General features: G+C 39.5%; 2 protein-coding genes across 4 annotated transcripts; both read left to right on the plus strand.

The window, feature by feature from the left end:
• The first annotated feature begins 4,920 nt into the window (after positions 1-4,920).
• On the plus strand, positions 4,921-9,383 carry LOC147632072 (protein TORNADO 1-like). Of its 3 annotated transcripts, XM_086808647.1 has the most exons (5): positions 4,921-5,251; positions 7,601-7,706; positions 7,828-7,989; positions 8,092-8,158; positions 8,269-9,383. In XM_086808647.1, exons 3-5 carry the CDS (start codon positions 7,982-7,984, stop codon positions 8,776-8,778), a joined length of 585 nt encoding a protein of 194 aa, XP_086664773.1. In that variant the 5' UTR covers positions 4,921-5,251; positions 7,601-7,706; positions 7,828-7,981; the 3' UTR covers positions 8,779-9,383. The 3 variants fall into 3 exon arrangements, 2 of the variants coding, with proteins under 2 accessions (XP_086664773.1, XP_086664772.1); XM_086808646.1 differs by lacking the exons at positions 4,921-5,251; positions 7,601-7,706 and adding an exon at positions 6,698-7,341 and having other exon boundaries at positions 8,269-8,477; XR_015267415.1 differs by lacking the exons at positions 4,921-5,251; positions 8,092-8,158; positions 8,269-9,383 and having other exon boundaries at positions 6,698-7,706; positions 7,828-8,077.
• LOC147632073 (protein TORNADO 1-like) lies at positions 9,383-13,046 on the plus strand. Its single transcript, XM_086808645.1, has 3 exons — positions 9,383-9,638; positions 9,741-11,062; positions 11,147-13,046. Exons 2-3 carry the CDS (start codon positions 9,773-9,775, stop codon positions 12,563-12,565), a joined length of 2,709 nt encoding a protein of 902 aa, XP_086664771.1. The 5' UTR covers positions 9,383-9,638; positions 9,741-9,772; the 3' UTR covers positions 12,566-13,046.
• The last annotated feature ends 4,095 nt before the right edge of the window (positions 13,047-17,141 follow it).

The following is a 17,141-nucleotide window of genomic DNA, read 5'->3' on the forward strand; positions in this document are numbered from 1 at the left end:
TTAATGGGGAGCAGTTTTACACATGGCAGACAAAAACCATGTATCTGCTCATGAGGAAAAATCTGTAGGGGCTAGTTGCGGGAAAAGATGAAGCAAGAATGAAAAAGCATTGGGACTTATCACACTCAGTTTAAATGATGAAATCATTCATCACATCATAGGGATACAATGAGCAAAAGATGCATGGGATGAACTCAATAAATTATTTGGCACACAAGCTAAAAATTCAAAGATAAATCTGTTAATGCAATTCTACAAATTGGATATAAAGGAAAGTGAACCTTTAATCACACACTTGAACAGATATAAAAGCATTAAGCAACAATTGGTAGCTATTGGCAAAAAGGTAGAAGATGATGAGGCACTAGCAGTGCTTCTGAAGAGTGTAGACAAAGGTGAATATGAAAACATTGTAACAACACTAAAGAATTTACTTGAATTGAAGCTACACAAGATAGAAGGAGCTCTACTAGAGCAAGAGAGCAGAGGCAAAGAGAAGAAATGGCTCGACTCAATAGCAGGAGAAGAAAAAGCATTCTTCACCCCCGAGGAGGATTCTCTCGAGGACGATGACGAGGAAAAGGCATAGTAGGAGGAAGGACCTTCACTTGCCACAACTGTGGAAAGTGAGGACACATGGCAAGAGACTGCTACAGCAAACCCAATTGGAGAACGAAATGACATCGGCAAACTTCATGGAGGCTCCTAAGGAAGTGGAGTCAGATCATCTTTTCTGAGAGAGAGAGAGAGAGAGAGAGAGAGAGAGAGAGAGAGAGAGAGAGAGGGGGGGAGAGAGAGAGAGAGAGAGAGAGAGGGAGAGAGAGAGAGAGAGAAACCCCACAACCCAATGTAACCTGCCCCAACAAAGTAAAACCATCTCTGAGCCACCGATGATGTAGGCCATGTGGTAGATGTATGCTTGCAATTGAGATTGGAGAATATGGATTTGCCAAGCTCCACTTGTAGTCAATCTTCTGCGGTATCCTAACAAGCCAAGCTCTCCTTCACCAACAAATTGCATAAAAGATGATAAATTGCGGAAAGGAGGTTTGCTCTTAATGGAGGGTCAACTGGATAGAGATGCCCATCAACCCAAAGATCTACATTTTTCTCCTTAGCTATCCTACGAGCTTGGATAGATTGTGCATCAGTAGGATGAGTTTTTTTAGAGCTGCCATACTCTTCAAGAATACGAATGTGTAAATCAACCTTCTGTTTTCTAGCTTCACAAGGGGCTATACACACAGCTTGCAAAGGCTCCATAGCTAAGCAGAGGAAGAAGCTAAAGCAGAGAGAGAGAGAGAGAGAGAGAGAGAGAGAGAGAGAGAGGGAGAGAGAGAGAGAGAGAGAGGGAGAGAGAGAGAGAGGGAGAGAGAGAGAGAGAGAGAGAGAGAGTGAGAGAGACTGTTAAAACTTTGCTGTTTTTGCAGGTTTAACACAAATCCGTTTTTCCAAGTAGAAAATGATCTTTTTGATATACAAATATACTAACATGGAGTTTTTCATCAATAAATTACATTTATGAGAAAAATTAAAAAATAATAATTTTTGGGGTCCCCACAATTTTGGGATCTGACAGTTAGTTATGTTTATGGGGTTGTGGGGACCTAACAGTTAATGGATGTACTGAGGCTTCTGACGTGACCCTTGAATTACAAGCTTTTTGGAGGGAAAAATTTACTTTCATCATACATATTGGTTGGGTGGTGTTTTCTCCACCTCAAAATATAAAAAAATAAAAAATAAAAATTTTCACTTTTGGGGCCCACCTAAATACGAGAATGTTTTGCTGATGTGGAAGGAAGATATGGTGGGAGTTAATGAGAAAGGAGATTTCAAACTGACAAGAAAGATTCAATTTATATAGAGTGAAGATAAAAAATTCAAAAAGTAAGAGAGAAAGTATGAGAAAAGTCAAAAAGTAAGAGAGAGAGTATGAGAATATTCCCTTTAAAAAGTGAAACTAGGGGGTATGGCTGATGTGGCAAGGCAAAAAATAGGGGTCATCATAGCCTTTGTCTCTCTTAAGTCCAGCTTTTTAAGCTCTAATCTCTTAAGGAGGCCCTTTTTGGGTCCAAAAAATTCCTAATGGCTACTTGTCGAATTGATTCATGTAACAATAACTCCCTCGATGTCTAGTTATGATGATATATATTGAATTTGTACCATCATCAAATCCATCTTGCAATAAATTCATGCATGTTAATTGGTCTATCTCTAAATCCATCTTGCAATTCATGCATGCCAATTGGTCTATCTCTAAATCCATCATTTCTATGGCAGCTCGTATATCAATAAAAAGTCATATTCCACTACTTGAAGAAGATGTAGAGGTATTATCATCATGGTCCTCGTGGTCATCATATTGATTGTTAGTTGCATCCTCCATTGATTGTCCACCACCATGCATTTCTTCTTCAACATCTTAATCTTGAAATATACGTTTACATCGAGGAGCGACTTGTATTACATACCACCAATTAGGATCTCTTTGGTCCAGATGAAACAAAATCTAAAATAAAGAACCGTAAAATATTTACAAGAAAATATATACAATTCCTTTCTTCTATCTATAAATTCATCAAAATTGAAAATCAAGTGTAAACCTACTCACAATGTTGTGGTAGAACGTATATGTCTCTTGAATCTTGCCATAATTTAGTTGAGTCAATTGCAAAAATCCCGCTTGGATGCTTCTTGAGAAGGTTGCTTGAGTACCTCTATATACCACTTTGAACCACTTTCAAATTTGAACACTTTAAAAGCTCTAAATCCAATCTCCAAGATGTCTTGAATTGTTTCACAATATTTAAGTTTTTTTGCTATAATATTATTCTCTTATACTAGCTTGACTTTCTTGGTCAAAACTTGCCATTACACCACCATCTCTTGGAGTCCAGAGGTTAGTGCAAAAATTGAAGCAATACATTCTACAAGTATTGAAGACAGAGTTTCTTGTGCCCCACCCTGACTTACAATTTAATGACCTTGAGATACTGGATCGTATGTGAGGTCATGTAAGTCACATGAAATCATTGATTGCCAAGGCGATCAAGTGTGGTACCATCAAGCTACAAGGAGAATCAGAAGAGGATTGGAAGAAGGCCAAAAGACGTATTGGGAAAATCTCAATCTATTCAAGCAATAAAGAGAAGCAGCCTGAGTACGCATGCATAAAAGAGGGGCTTCTCATCTTGGATCGGGTGGAAGGCCATCTTTCCTCGCTCAATCTATAAGTACATTTTGTATTTAAAACTAGGGTTTCCAAAGAATTAAATCTTATATAAATTGTTCTTTTTTAAATATATGTTTAATGTAGGAAAATGTGGTGGGCCATTCTCCTTCTCGTGAGGAGTATGACTTTTCTTATTGCAATGGGATCTGTGCCACATTTGAATGGTTGTGACAGTAGGGTATCACATTAAACTATGAAGATATGCCTAGTGCTGTAAGTTTATATTATTTTGGTTTTATAAGCTTTTAGAAATTTAACTAGTATGTGTTTTAACATATCTTGAACTTGTGTGATACAGGAAGATGATGAAGAGTCAATAGGCGAGGAGCACGAGGAGGATGATGAGAAGGAGGAGGAGGATGAGTAGAGACCGGCCTATTGTGTTTAATGTTTTTTAACTTCGTACTCAATGTAACTCGCCTGTTATGGCAGTTTGGATGTAACTCTCCTTTTATGGCATTTGGGATTTAATATAATTAAGATTTCACAATTTACTATGTTTTGTTTTATATTTTAATAATATGTCGATATGTCTGTTTGTACAAATTAAAACGTTTTTCAATATATTGAGTTATTATTATTATTTTGAGCAGATTGGGACAACGTGTTAGAAATCTAAATAGCTATGGGGGATCATAGCAAGTTATGGCCATAATAACAAGATTAAGGTTCTAATGAATAAGTTATTAAGCAACTAATTAATCACTCAAGATAGCATAAGATAGCACAAAACCACACAAAATAGATCCCATTACAATAATCAAGTTTTATACACCTATATTTATAGTCTTGGGAAGGACTCCAATCCATGCTTTTTGTGCACCTTAGTGCCAACCATGTGTTCATTAATGCTCACACTACATGTGCAACCTTGTACTTACCATGTGTCACTTTTTGACCATTTAGTCCACCTTTTACAAGTGATCATACAAATGAACCTTTGATATTAGACTATTAGTCTATTCCTTTATCCAATGTGCATGCTTATTCTCTTGTTCATGTGACTCACTCCCTACCTTTGTTGTGCTCCATGGCACCACATTTCTCAACACCCTCCCCTTGATGCCAAATATTTGGGCTACTCAAGATGGTTGGATGTCGGTTACAAAATGTTGTTTTGAATTTTTAATTTTTACATTCCCTTATGTGCTGTGAGCAACTTTGGCTCATGTGCTACTTTAGAACTCCCCCCCCCCTTGATGGTGACTTGACCTATCTTTGAGGCCTAAAGGTCATCTCTAAGAGTGAGGTCTCTCCCCTTGATAAAGACTTGACCTATCTTTGAGGTCTAGAGGTCTCTTCTAAGAGTAGGGTTATAAATTTTGGCTATTTCTTCTACCTTGGCTACATCATTGGTGCCAGAGGGTAGTTACACGCACTTTTTGTAGGAAGTAGGATTTTTTCTTTACAACAAATTTTTGTTTAAGAAGTGGGTAGTGGTTCTAATTTCCTTTTGCATGTGTGCTCATAAATGGCCGCTTTTACAATGACTTTTAACTCATGATCAATCACATTGTATACTTGCTCATATGGTGACTTACAAAGGTTACATTTTTTTTAAAGAGATGATTTTGGAATTTATATATTTTCTATGATGAGGTTGGCTTTGATGAAGCCCATGTACTGTTGATTTGGTCGATGCTATTGTAGCCCATGAAAAACTTGTGCTTGCAATCCATGAGCATAACTATCATTGTTTGCATGCGAACACCTCTGATTAAAGTCACTTTACATCCATTTTTTATTATTTTTAAAATGCAACCTTATCATGTGCTACGCTTTATGCTCCTGCACGATTTTGTGGCACTGGTTGCTCCCTGGTCTCTCTGCTTTCCAATCGTCATCATCATCAGCATCACGGAGATCTTCTCTCTACTTCGCTCTTTTGTGATGAATAGTTGGTTGCTTTTCTGTGCACTGTGGCAATGGCGGCGGCAACGTGCTCTAGCTTCTCTCGACTTTCTCTCGTGTGATGCTGTTGTGCTGCTGTTAGTCGCTTTTTCTACTACACCCAAGGTACCGATCTCCTCTCTCTTGGCGGGCTATGGTGGGTGGCCTGAACCAGACTTCCACCATTACTGTCTGCTCAATACATGTAGTAACCAAGAACACCTCTGAATGAGACAAATATTGATCCTGCAAGGCTAGGTAGCAAAAGCCCAAAACAACATTACATATGACAGTGTCAAGAATAATCTGTAGTAAGAGTAGACACAAGCGTATACATGCAGTGTACATAACCCACAAATGTGTACATATACATGCGTCAACAACAAAAAAAACTATGAACATGTAAGATTTGGAAGAAATACCCAAATACCACGAATACTCACAAGAATATGTAAATGTATCCCACAAGTGTATACATGCATTGTAAGATCTGCACAAAAGTGTACATTCACTGTACGTCACCCACAAATGTATACATATATACTCAGACACCTGTAGAAACCTGTCGTAAAACCTCGAAAGATCCACACAAGAAGCGTGCATAAATTACTTGCTAATCTGACAAGTATCCACAAGTGTGTACGTACATTGGTAAAATCCTATGCCAAATGTCCACACAAAGATACATAAACTGCCAAATCGAGCTGAAGCTATGAAACCTGTAGCCTGTGTAGAAAATATGCTAGTGAGCAAGAAAAACATGAGCTGAATTGTAGCTCCTAAACCGTAGCTCCGTTGGCAATTTCGAGTGCACGAATGGCTTCAAAAGGGGAGTAAAACCACAAGACACCTGGACACCTGATCAGAATACTCTCGGATCGCTCAATCTCTCAATCATAAGATCTTTGAGAAAATTGCAAATCTGAGAAATGTGCGTGCACGGAAGCGAAAAGCGGTAGCTGGCTCCCTACTGATACCACGACTGGGTTGCGATGCAAGCTCACACACACACACACACAAGTACGCAAGTAGAGAAAGAAGAGAACATGCAAGTGCTGGAAGTGTACTCCATGATGATAAGATGTGTGAGTATAGGAATGAGAGTACTTTTAGTACTCTAGTCCCAAGGCTAAAAACCACATGTTAGTGTGTTCACATAGGAAAAAACCCTTGTCCAGCCAAGGTAAAAAGTGCCCGTTTATAAGACCTCATTCATACCCAAACTTCCTGGAGGCCTTATGGCTAACAAGATTTATTTAATTAATGGCTTTTTTCTCATTTAAAAGTTGAGTTTATTTTTTATGTACATATTTTGAGTCTCAAAAATATGAATTTTGTGTGTTTATTATTGTTGATGAAGAGTCAATGTACTAAACACATATACTCATGCACGCATTTTTTTAAACCATGTCTTGAATGTGAAAACGAGATAGATATCTCTTTCAATTGGTCCTCTCTCTTTGTGGACTATAGTGTCTTTATCGAATTGGTGAGTGGACTAGTGACCTAGTCTCTTTGAATTGGTCCTCTCTCTTTCTCTCTCTAGCATTTGTATCCTCCTCTCTCCTCAATCCTTCCTCTCTTTGTTGAAAATTAATCTCTCTCTCTCTGTCTCTCGCTCCCTCCCTTTCTAACATTTGCATCCTCGTCTCTCCTCAATCTTTCCTCAGATTTTTCCTCCTTTTACACATTCAAACCATGCATTTTCTGTCGTCCTCTACCTATGCATATATCCCATGTACTTATCCTTGCCTACTAACAACATACACCCCACTCCCATTTTCAGCGAGGACCCAAAACACACAGCGTATTTAGCCTCCAGATAATGGCTTTGCTGCAAGTAGAGCCTCAAGAGTCCGTCTATGTCAAGAAAACATGGAGTATGAAGGATGTAGAGAAGGCAATAGAACTGTCAGGTAAATGGGAGGAGTCAGCTGGTAAGAATCTGTTTCTGGTTGATACAGAGATATTCTCGGGGCGCAGCATTCATGAGGTGGTGGTGGAGTCTGCTTTGGTGGGAGAGAGATGGGGGAGAGAGGACATGATGTTGGGCATGTCGAGGCTGGGCGCGAAGGGGGAGCTTTACCTGCAAGCGGTCGCCAAATCTAGCGCTGTCTATCTGATAGGTTTCATGCCAGACGACAAGTTGTGGAGAGCTCTCCACATCTCATCCGCTACCAGTCTTTTCTTCATGCACCACTATAATCATGATGCAGGTAATAAACTCTTAGAAGTCCTCCATCACAATAAAAGAATAAGAAATGAAAAGTTGTTCAGCAGTTTTCCCGAGCTACCGTTTATAAATGAAAACTTGCTTGCTGGAATCTCCCTGGACAATCTCCACCTTGAAGATGTTGATCTGAGTCCTGAATTCATAGAGGCTCTGGCAAATCTCGATAGGGGTTCAATCACACACTCACTCACTCTAGCTCTTCAGCATCCTCCAATACTGATCGATGAGATTGAGATGTACAGGTTCACATGGCCCTCTCAAGCCCTCAGCAAATTTTTGAATTAACAGCTTAAATACTTGTCGTTGACAGGCTTTACTCTGCGTTTTGAAGATTTGATTTATACCATGGTATGCTTGAAAAACTCCATAGACTTTCCTCTCTACAGCCTTTCCTTAGGAGATGTATTGTATGTACCTCCAAACGATAATACACTAGTTGGTGCAATTGTCGACGCATTGAATTATTCAGGTCTCCCACACCTACACTTGGAAAAGTTTGAGCTCTCGGACCCTGCCATTAAAGCACAACTTCTTCTAAACCGGCAAAGATATTCAAACTTGAGGCACTTGCAACCAAGCAAATTACCTGCCACTGCAGCGCGCCTGTTCATTTGTGGAGATGCATGTGCAGGCAAGCGATCTCTCTCATGACCCTTCACAGATGTGATCTTTAAGACTTTGATTGGAGATCTCATTTAAAATTGTTAACTAAATTCGTTCTTGTAAAGTGCAGGAAAGACAACCCTGTTGTCAACTTTGTCTACAATGCGCTCACAAGCAGTCGTTCCAACCATCAGCAGGTTCCCTTCATAAACTGTTGATAAAAGTGGCATATGTCACTTGCAAATTGAAAGCCAATTTTTTGTGTCGTGGTGGTTCTTCTCATGTTGTGGAGCCACATGGATTTCAGATCCAGGAACATGGTTCTCACTGTGCTTTGGAGCGCACTCGCGGAATTCATGTTCACACGATCATGAAAGATGGGATCCAACTGTCTGCATGGGACATGGCAGGGCAAGCGGAATTTCATGCATTCCACGATCATATGAGCACAAATCACAGCAGTCCAGCCATGTTTATGTTTGTATGGAGCCCCATAAACAGCAAGGATGAAAGACCACGAAACTCAAAAAACCAAGTTAAATTTGAGGCTAGTTTTCGTTACTGGCTTAAGTTCATTGCCTCTAAAACCCGTCAGTCCAACATTTTGTGCAAGCTTATTGTGGTTCTCACCCGCAAGGATCAGACGATGTTGGTCAAGGATGCCCTTACACCTTCAATTGAGGCCATTGCTTCTAGTTTTAGCAAGATCATCCAAGTGGTTGACGTTCTGGAAGTGGATGCAAGGAGTACTGCTTCTGCAGAGTGTGTGGCCTCTTGCATTTTTGGCACCGCCAAGGAGATTTCTAAATGGTGTTGAGGTGTACAGCATATGCAGTGAAGTGAGCAAGTACCTGTCATCAAGGCTTGCAACTGAGTCATTGGATAAACAGAAGCAGCCAATCATTCCTTGGGTTGATTTTAGTGAAGTCTGTAGAGATCAGTTCAAGATCACCGACCCTGATGTTCAAAAGGCAATTGCATACTCTTTGAATGAGTCTGGGGACATCATTTACCTAAGCAATTTGCCTCTCCTTGTCCTTGACCCAAGTTGGTTCTGTCATGAGGTGATGGGCAGCCTTATTCATTTCCCTCACTCTGATCATACATCATCAAAAGCATTCCTCCCCCTTAATGGTTACGCCAAACAGGATTATCTAGAGAAGCTACTAGAGATGACCACTCACTCGAAAGTGGAGGGTTCTGTACTATAGTGCCTGACTCTATGTGGACTATACTGTCTTATTGAATTGGTGAGTGGACTTAGTGACCTAGTCTCTTTGAATTGGTCCTCTCTCTTTGTGGACTATAGTGTCTTAGTCTAGTGACCTAGTCTCTTTGAATTGGTCCTGTCTCTTTGTGGTCTATAGTGTCTTATTGAATTGGTGAGTGGACTAGTGACCTAGTCTCTTTGAATTGGTCCTCTCTCTTTCTCTCTCTCTAGCACATTACTTCCTGACATCTGCTTTAGCAGATTACCTGACAATTCAGAGATCCTGTTCAGCCGCCGTATAGAGCAAGCAAGCAAATTACTTGCCACTGCAGTGCACGTAGTGTTCCAGTCTTGCAAAGCTCGAAAAAAATTACCTGCCACTGAAGTGCACCCGTCCAAGTGTAAAGATGCAAGCAAATTACCTGCCACTGCAGTGCGCCTGTTCATTTGTGGAGATGCATGTGCAGGCAAGCGATCTCTCTCATGACCCTTCACAGATGTGATCTTTAAGACTTTGATTGGAGATCTCATTTAAAATTGTTAACTAAATTCGTTCTTGTAAAGTGCAGGAAAGACAACCCTGTTGTCAACTTTGTCTACAATGCGCTCACAAGCAGTCGTCCAACCATCAGCAGGTTCCCTTCATAAACTGTTGATAAAAGTGGCAGATGTCACTTGCAAATTGAAAGCCAATTTTGTGTGTCGTGGTTCTTCTCATGTTGTGGAGCCACATGGAATTCAGATCCAGGAACATGGTTCTCATTGTGCTTTGGATCAGCGCACTGAAGGAATTCATGTTCACACGATCATGAAAGATGGGATCCAACTGTCTGCATGGGACATGGCAGGGCAAGCGGAATTTCATGCATTCCACGATCATATGTTTCCTGAATCCAGCACAAATCACAGCAGTCCAGCCATGTTTATGTTTGTATGGAGCCCCATAAACAGCAAGGATGAAAGACCAGGAAACTCAAAAAACCAAGTTAAATTTGAGGCTAGTTTTCGTTACTGGCTTAAGTTCATTGCCTCTAAAACCCGTCAGTCCAACATTTTGCGCAAGCTTATTGTGGTTCTCACCCGCAAGGATCAGACGATGTTGGTCAAGGCTGCCCTTACACCTTCAATTGAGGCCATTGCTTCTAGTTTTAGCAAGATCATCCAAGTGGTTGACGTTCTGGAAGTGGATGCAAGGAGTACTGCTTCTGCAGAGTGTGTGGCCTCTTGCATTTTTGGCACCGCCAAGGAGGTTCTAAATGGTGTTGAGGTGTACAGCATATGCAGTGAAGTGAGCAAGTACCTGTCATCAAGGCTTGCAACTGAGTCATTGGATAAACTGAAGCCAATCATTCCTTGGGTTGATTTTAGTGAAGTCTGTAGAGATCAGTTCAAGTTCACCAACCCTGATGTTCAAAAGGCAATTGCCTACTCTTTGAATGAGTCTGGGGACATCATTCACCTAAGTAATTTGCCTCTCCTTGTCCTTGACCCAAGTTGGTTCTGTCATGAGGTGATGGGCAGCCTTATTCATTTCCCTCACTCTGATCATACATCATCAAAAGCATTCCTCCCCCTTAATGGTTACGCCAAACAGGATTATCTAGAGAAGCTACTAGAGATGACCACTCACTCGAAAGTGGAGGGTGCTGTACTAATAAGTTTGATGGAAGCAATGCATCTTTGCTGCAAAGTTCCGGACGATGCTGATGGCATGGTTTTCATTCCAGGCACTCTTATAGAATCAGAAACAGATGAGAGAAAAACAAGGCATTTGCGATGGAGAGGAGCACTTGATGGGTCAATCCAAGAGTATGCTTATTTGGGTAGAAGACTGGAGTGCGCTAAGAAGGATCTGACTTTTCTTACCCCGGGGCTCTTTCCTATGATACAGGTAATTGGTGGATATCCTACTTGTTTAACTGCTTAGAACAAGAGGACTCAAGAAATAACGCTTTTTATTACTTGGATTTTGCAGGTAGTTTTTAAAAAAGCTTTCTCAGCGTACAAAGCAGATGTGAAACAGGGTAAACATTTTATGTCCATTTGTGTGCAAGACATGGAGATCATTGTGGAATTGGGCCTTGCGAAAGGGGAACATGTCATCAATGTGATGGTGCGTGCCCCAGATCAGGGAGATGTTAGAAACACTTTGGCGGCATATGTGGAGAATGAGATCATTAAGACTCTAATTACAGTGTGTGCTCAACCTGTGGGCAACCAAGGAGTGAAGCTTGTGGAGGGTGTCATTCGTCCTGATTGTTTGCATCTTCCTGCCCCTTCACATGCTAGAGAAGACCAATGTGTTTTGATCCTTGAGCTGAAACAAGAGCTTAGAAAGCAGTTGGAAGAAGGACGAAGGCAAGAGAGATTACTTCACTTGTGGGAGGGCAACGGTTATGTGCAACCTGTTGCAAATCGACTTATTGATCTGTTGGGTTACGACGAGTATATGGAGGTACTGAAGTCTTATGAGTCGTCTTTGCAAGATGCTCTGCTCATGAGTTTTCCATGTAGCACAAAGGATGTAGATGAAAGTTTGATGCATGAGGATGTTCAGTCAGGGAGCACGCTTCAAGGTGACGATGCAGAAAATGGAGATGTGCTCACAGCGAGTAAGAGCATGGTGAGGGCGATCTACCGGGAAATGAGAAGCATGAAGGCGGGGCTGGATGGGTTGAGGTCGAGAATGGATGCCATGCATGATGACATCCTGAAAAGCCTGAAAAGATTGGATGTTATGCATGGCAACATCATAAGTATGAGGAGCAATGTCTTGCCACAAATTCAGAAGATGGTGGAGCAATCCTTGAATTTTTCTATAGAAAGTGAGGCAGGGAGGGTCCCTCGTTTGGTCTTCTTGAGCACAGATTTGAATGCAATGGGAGCTAGGAGAAGGCTGGTGACGGTGCTCTTCAGGGAGGTGAAGAATGTGCACATTGAGTTGTTCTGCGAGCACAGGGCGTGTCCACATAGGGTGGAGAGCCAAGAGGGCCTGTATGTGAGCACCATAGATGAGGGGGCATGCTTGGGAAAGGCTATCCCCTATGTGAAGGGCTTCTTGAAGCTTCTGACAGTGGTTGCTAAAGTGGGCGCTCATGTGGTGGGAGGTGCAGGAACCATGGGGCCCGACTTCTCTCAACTCATTGCGCTTGCGCTGGACACGCCAGGCTTTCTTGAAAATGAGAGCCTGCTAGCAAAAGTATCAACATCGGTGGAGGCCTATACAGGATGGCAGCAATGCCTGGTGAGCGTGCTTGAGCAGAACGGGGGCATGACTGAGAGCAACATACACAAGAAGTTCAAGCTCAGGCGTGCTATCTACCAGGACACCTCCCAAGTAGCATGGCTTTGTGAAACACACTATACAGAACAACGCCCGTTTCCTATGGTGTAAAAGAAAAATCCTCTCTGTTCTAAAAAGTGGAATCTCGAGGTTAGAGGCTGAGGGTGATTTTCCAAATGGGTGGAGCCAGGGCTGAAAAATTGGATGTGTCCCCCACATCACAAGGCCTGAAGCAATAGCTTTTAATCTGAATAAATGGTGTAATTCATTAGTTGGTTTCAAATTCACACAATTTGCTACCAGCCTTTACTACCGTCCTAAGATTTTACATAATAGCACTATGGTGTATGGGCAAGGCATAAGCATTTCTCTCTCTCTCTCTCTCTCTCTCTCTCTCTCTTTCTTGGTCATGATGGGGTTTCTGGTTAACACAGGATAGTGTACCTCTTTTTGCCTTTTCAAAGAGAGAGGGTTAATCCATGCTGTTGTTTGTCTGTGGACTTAAAGATAGTTATTGCTTTCTTGGCTTGCCTCTTTGCATGATGACCTGTAAGATTCCTCTTCGGCTTGAATAATGAATAAGCTTTACTTCAATCCCCTGTAATCATTTCTTATTTTTGAAATACAAGAAAATATTGATTTTCCTTATTTTTGCCTAGAAGAGAGATGAAAATTGAGAGAGAGAGAGAGAGAGAGAAAGAGAGAGAATTCAATATTGAGATATTTTTGGATAAACAGATTCTGCTAATATCAAAAATATATTTTCCTGAAACAGAAGTTCAAAATAAATTCTCTAAGATGCATTAAGAATCAATTAAAAATGATTTAAAAGACCTTAGCCTTCTAAGGATCAAGATTTTTTGAAATTTTTGGATTATGGTCCAATTAAGGTTTCTATGGGTCAATAAGATTAATCCAAGTGTTGGAATGAGATAAATCCAATGAACAAAAGAAAATACCCAAAAATGAGTAAATGCTCACATAAGATGAAGAGTTGGTTAAGTACAAAGTTTATTTTTGGAAGAATGATGAATTTTTGACACCTTGGTAAGGAAGGGGAGACCTTTGAGGTAGGCGCCTCCTTCACATGTGTGGGGGGGGTTTTAATTCAAAAATATTAAGATATTTTTATCTCTCCTCTTTTCTGAATTAAACTAGATCAAAATGGGAGCTAAACTGGTCATCCAAATCTTGTCCAAATTCGACCAAACTGAAGCTGAAAAATTTTAGAACTTAGTTGGACTCAGTTAGTGGCCTCCCTCACCTGTAAGTAGACCCTCATTCTTTTGTATTCTCATCTGTGAACTAGACCATGCTAGTATTACATTAAAATAACCATGTTTTCTATTATCCCTTAAAAATCCTCAACATTTTGGAGAGATTGGAACTTCTCTCTCTCTCTCTCTCTCTCTCTTCAACCATCCTTGGAGCTTTCCTCTCAACACACTAACCAATTGATTGGTTGGGGGCTTCCTTCTGAGAGAAAGAAGCAAACAAAAACAAGAGGTAAGATATAATTTCATGGTTTTTCTCTAATATTCTCAATGTTTTCACTTCTCAATCCCTCTCAAGCTTGAAAAGTTTCAAATGGATTGTTTTTCAATGCAAATTAAGATTTCTAAAGAATTCTAATGATTAATCACAAAAAGTTTACCTTTATGCTTAATTTAGGATGTTTTTATGTATATCTCTCTCTCTCCAAAAGAATGGTCATTCCTATGACCAATTCTCTATTCAAATGATGCTTCTCATTGATAAATTCTCAATTCAAAAATCAAACTCTATGCTAGTTAAGCTAGAGGTTAAAGAAATGGTTTTTTAATGCTTATATGCTAATAAAATTATGATAAACTTATGATTTAATTCCATAAATTGGATTTACATCTAAATGATAGTTATTCTATCATAATAGTATTACAAAGTCTTGTTCTTTCAAAATTTATTAAAATTATCAGTAATAGCAACAACGGAGCTATAGCAAAATTTTTAGAAATTAATACATAAATTATTTTTATGCATAATGTGAAAAGAGGACTTCCTACCATATTCTAAGATTAGTCATCCTATGCTAAAAGAATAATTTTCATTACATTCATGGAAAACTAATTTTTAGTATTTATGCGTAAATAATTAATTAGAGAAATGAAGAATTTTTGGTATTTCTATTTTCATACAAAAAGAGGAATCCCCATGACAATGGAGATCCATGTAATCAAATGGAAAAAGAGAAAATCTGCGATATGAAAATAATGAATATTTTTAGAAAATTTTTAGATAAATTTATTTTTATACATGAGAAAATTTTAATGATAAAAGAGGAATTCTCATGACATTTGGAATTCAATCATTTAAATGGTAAAAGTGGAATTCTTGGCATAATTGAATTAATGGATATTTTTATTTAAATTTTAAAGAAGAATCTTAGATAAATTTATGCATGAGAAAATTTATTTTATGATAAAAGAAGAATTTCCATGACATTTGGAATTCAATCATTTAAATGGTAAAAGTGGAATTCTTGGTTTATTTGAATTAATGAATATTTTTATTAAATTAAAAAGAAATTTTAGATAAGTTTATTTCATGATAAAAGAGGAATTCCCATGACAATTCGAATCCAATCATTAAATGAGAAAAAGAGAATTTTAAGCTTATTAAAAAAAATGGATATTGGTATTTAGTTAAAAGAAGAAATTTTATGGTATTTAAGTACAAAAAGAATTGGTATTTAGTTAAAAGAAGAAATTTTATGGTATTTAAGTACAGAAAGAATTGAATTAAATTTTGGTGACAAAAGATGAATTTTCACCATTCTACCTAGAGAATTAGGATTGATAAATTAAGTAGTAGAAAGTATATATTTAGATATTTTATGTGGTTAAATCACTATTGGATCTCATTGGCTGGCTATCTGGTCTTCAACGGAGAGTCTAGATGACATATTTTGTAATACAATGGACTCAAAATTTTGAAGGATGATGATCAGTAATATTACGATTTTCATTGAAGGGTTGTTTTAAAGACAACCGATTCTGTTATAATGGCAATTTCATATTGGGTATGTACGTGGTATGCCTATCTTAATTTTTGCATGAAATGCCGGCGGCTAGGGGGCCTGGGAACTCTTTTCCTCGGTTACCCAGGCCAAACATAATCAAATCCTTATAAAGGAATCCCACCAATACAGTGGTCGGGTGGTTTGCTAACCCATGGACCAATTGGGGTTAGGTTGGATCAGGGAATTCCTGCGATACCATTAAGTTATGATTAGTTACGCTAGTTAGATTAAGTCCTAAGAAGACCCTTGTTTTGTGGGAGCTCGTTAAAAGAGGAAAAAAGTGGTGATTCTATGGACCAAGTGCAAGTCTCTTCTTTGGTCTGACCATGTGACTTCAGGTTTGGTCAGATCAATTTGAATAGTGAAGACTTTGACTCGTTAGATTAATTCTCCCGTTTGAAGATTTTCCCTGGAGGAATCGCCTGTGCCTTTCGGGCGAGGGAAGTTTTTCCGGGTTCGGTTTTTCGGAGGAATCGCCGGACTAGTCTCCTGTCCGGACATCTGTGGGCGAGGCCCTGAGTGTGGATCCTTGCCCCGCGGGTGAGGTTGACGCTGCTTCCGCCGCCAGCACCCTCAGAGGGGGTGGGGGTCTCACATGACCTTTCGGCTTGACAATGTGCCATGCAAAGTGGAGTAGACGGTGGAATTTCAAATGTGTGGGTTTTTACTTGCTACTTACAAATGTGTTGATTTAGCTGGGTTGATCACCCTACTTTGCATCATCTCATGGTGGCTATCATGTGACTCCTCCTGAAAAGGAGCCTTCTTTCATGCTATAAAAGGCCTTTCTTGTTGCTGTGAGACCCTCAGAACAGCTTTGCAGATGAGGAAGGTCAAATTTGGGCAAGGGCTATTTAAAAGGAAAGATAGACAGAGAGATTAGGTAGAGATAATCATGCAAAATAAACATAAGGAATAAATAGTCTGTGATAGTCAAGTTGTCAAGACCGTGGACCCAGGTGCTTTGCCTTTAATGTTGTTTTCTTTTCAACAGAGAATTGGAGATGATAAGACCATTTTAAGTAGCAAAGACAATATGAATTTAGATGATGGTCCATTCATCATCCACACTAGCAGAAAAACAACATAGCCTCACTAGCACAGACACCTCAAATAGCAATGGTACGACATAGACAAGTGGTACATGTTTTGGCACAACAGCTCTCATGAAGGTTTGTTTAAAAAAAATGTTTGCTTTTCTACCTCAGGAACTGGTATTCATATGGTTTGGAAGACCAATTCTTGGATTCTAAGTTATGTGTCAGAAGAATGAGCATGTTAAACAAGTCTAGATGACTACTACCTCATGGCTAGAAAGCAGCCACACAGTGCTGCTTATCTTTCGTTGTTTGACGATACTGAGAAGATATTTTCTCAGAGGCCACTCATTGACTCAAATAGAGCTTAAAGGTTTGGGAATAGTTTTGGAATGAGAACCATCAGCATTTAACTTGCATTTAAGAAGACATGGTTGTGAAGGGAAAATCTCAAAGTGCTCTTATATTTCATTAAAAAACGTTGTACAAACTCTCAGAGAGAGTGATTTCAAAACAAAGACAACCATGGGCTTATATAAGCATAGTAGAGATGTCAATCAAGTTATGCATAGCAATCTCAAGAAAGAAGAGG

Source organism: Cibotium barometz, chromosome 14 (assembly GCF_041138505.1).
Source record: "Cibotium barometz isolate CiBa-2024 chromosome 14, ASM4113850v1, whole genome shotgun sequence".
Classification (NCBI taxonomy): Eukaryota; Viridiplantae; Streptophyta; class Polypodiopsida; order Cyatheales; family Cibotiaceae; genus Cibotium; species Cibotium barometz.

Excerpts from the sequence above, each read along its gene's own strand:
- LOC147632073 (XM_086808645.1), top strand. The coding sequence starts at position 9,773 with ATGCGCTCACAAGCAGTCGTCCAACCATCAGCAGGTTCCCTTCATAAA. Across the intron at positions 11,063-11,146 it reads GGCTCTTTCCTATGATACAG|GTAGTTTTTAAAAAAGCTTT; the intron begins GTAATTGGTGGA and ends TGGATTTTGCAG.
- LOC147632072 (XM_086808646.1), top strand. The coding sequence starts at position 6,951 with ATGGCTTTGCTGCAAGTAGAGCCTCAAGAGTCCGTCTATGTCAAGAAA. Across the intron at positions 7,342-7,827 it reads CCACTATAATCATGATGCAG|GTCTCCCACACCTACACTTG; the intron begins GTAATAAACTCT and ends TGAATTATTCAG. Across the intron at positions 7,990-8,091 it reads TTGTGGAGATGCATGTGCAG|GAAAGACAACCCTGTTGTCA; the intron begins GCAAGCGATCTC and ends TGTAAAGTGCAG.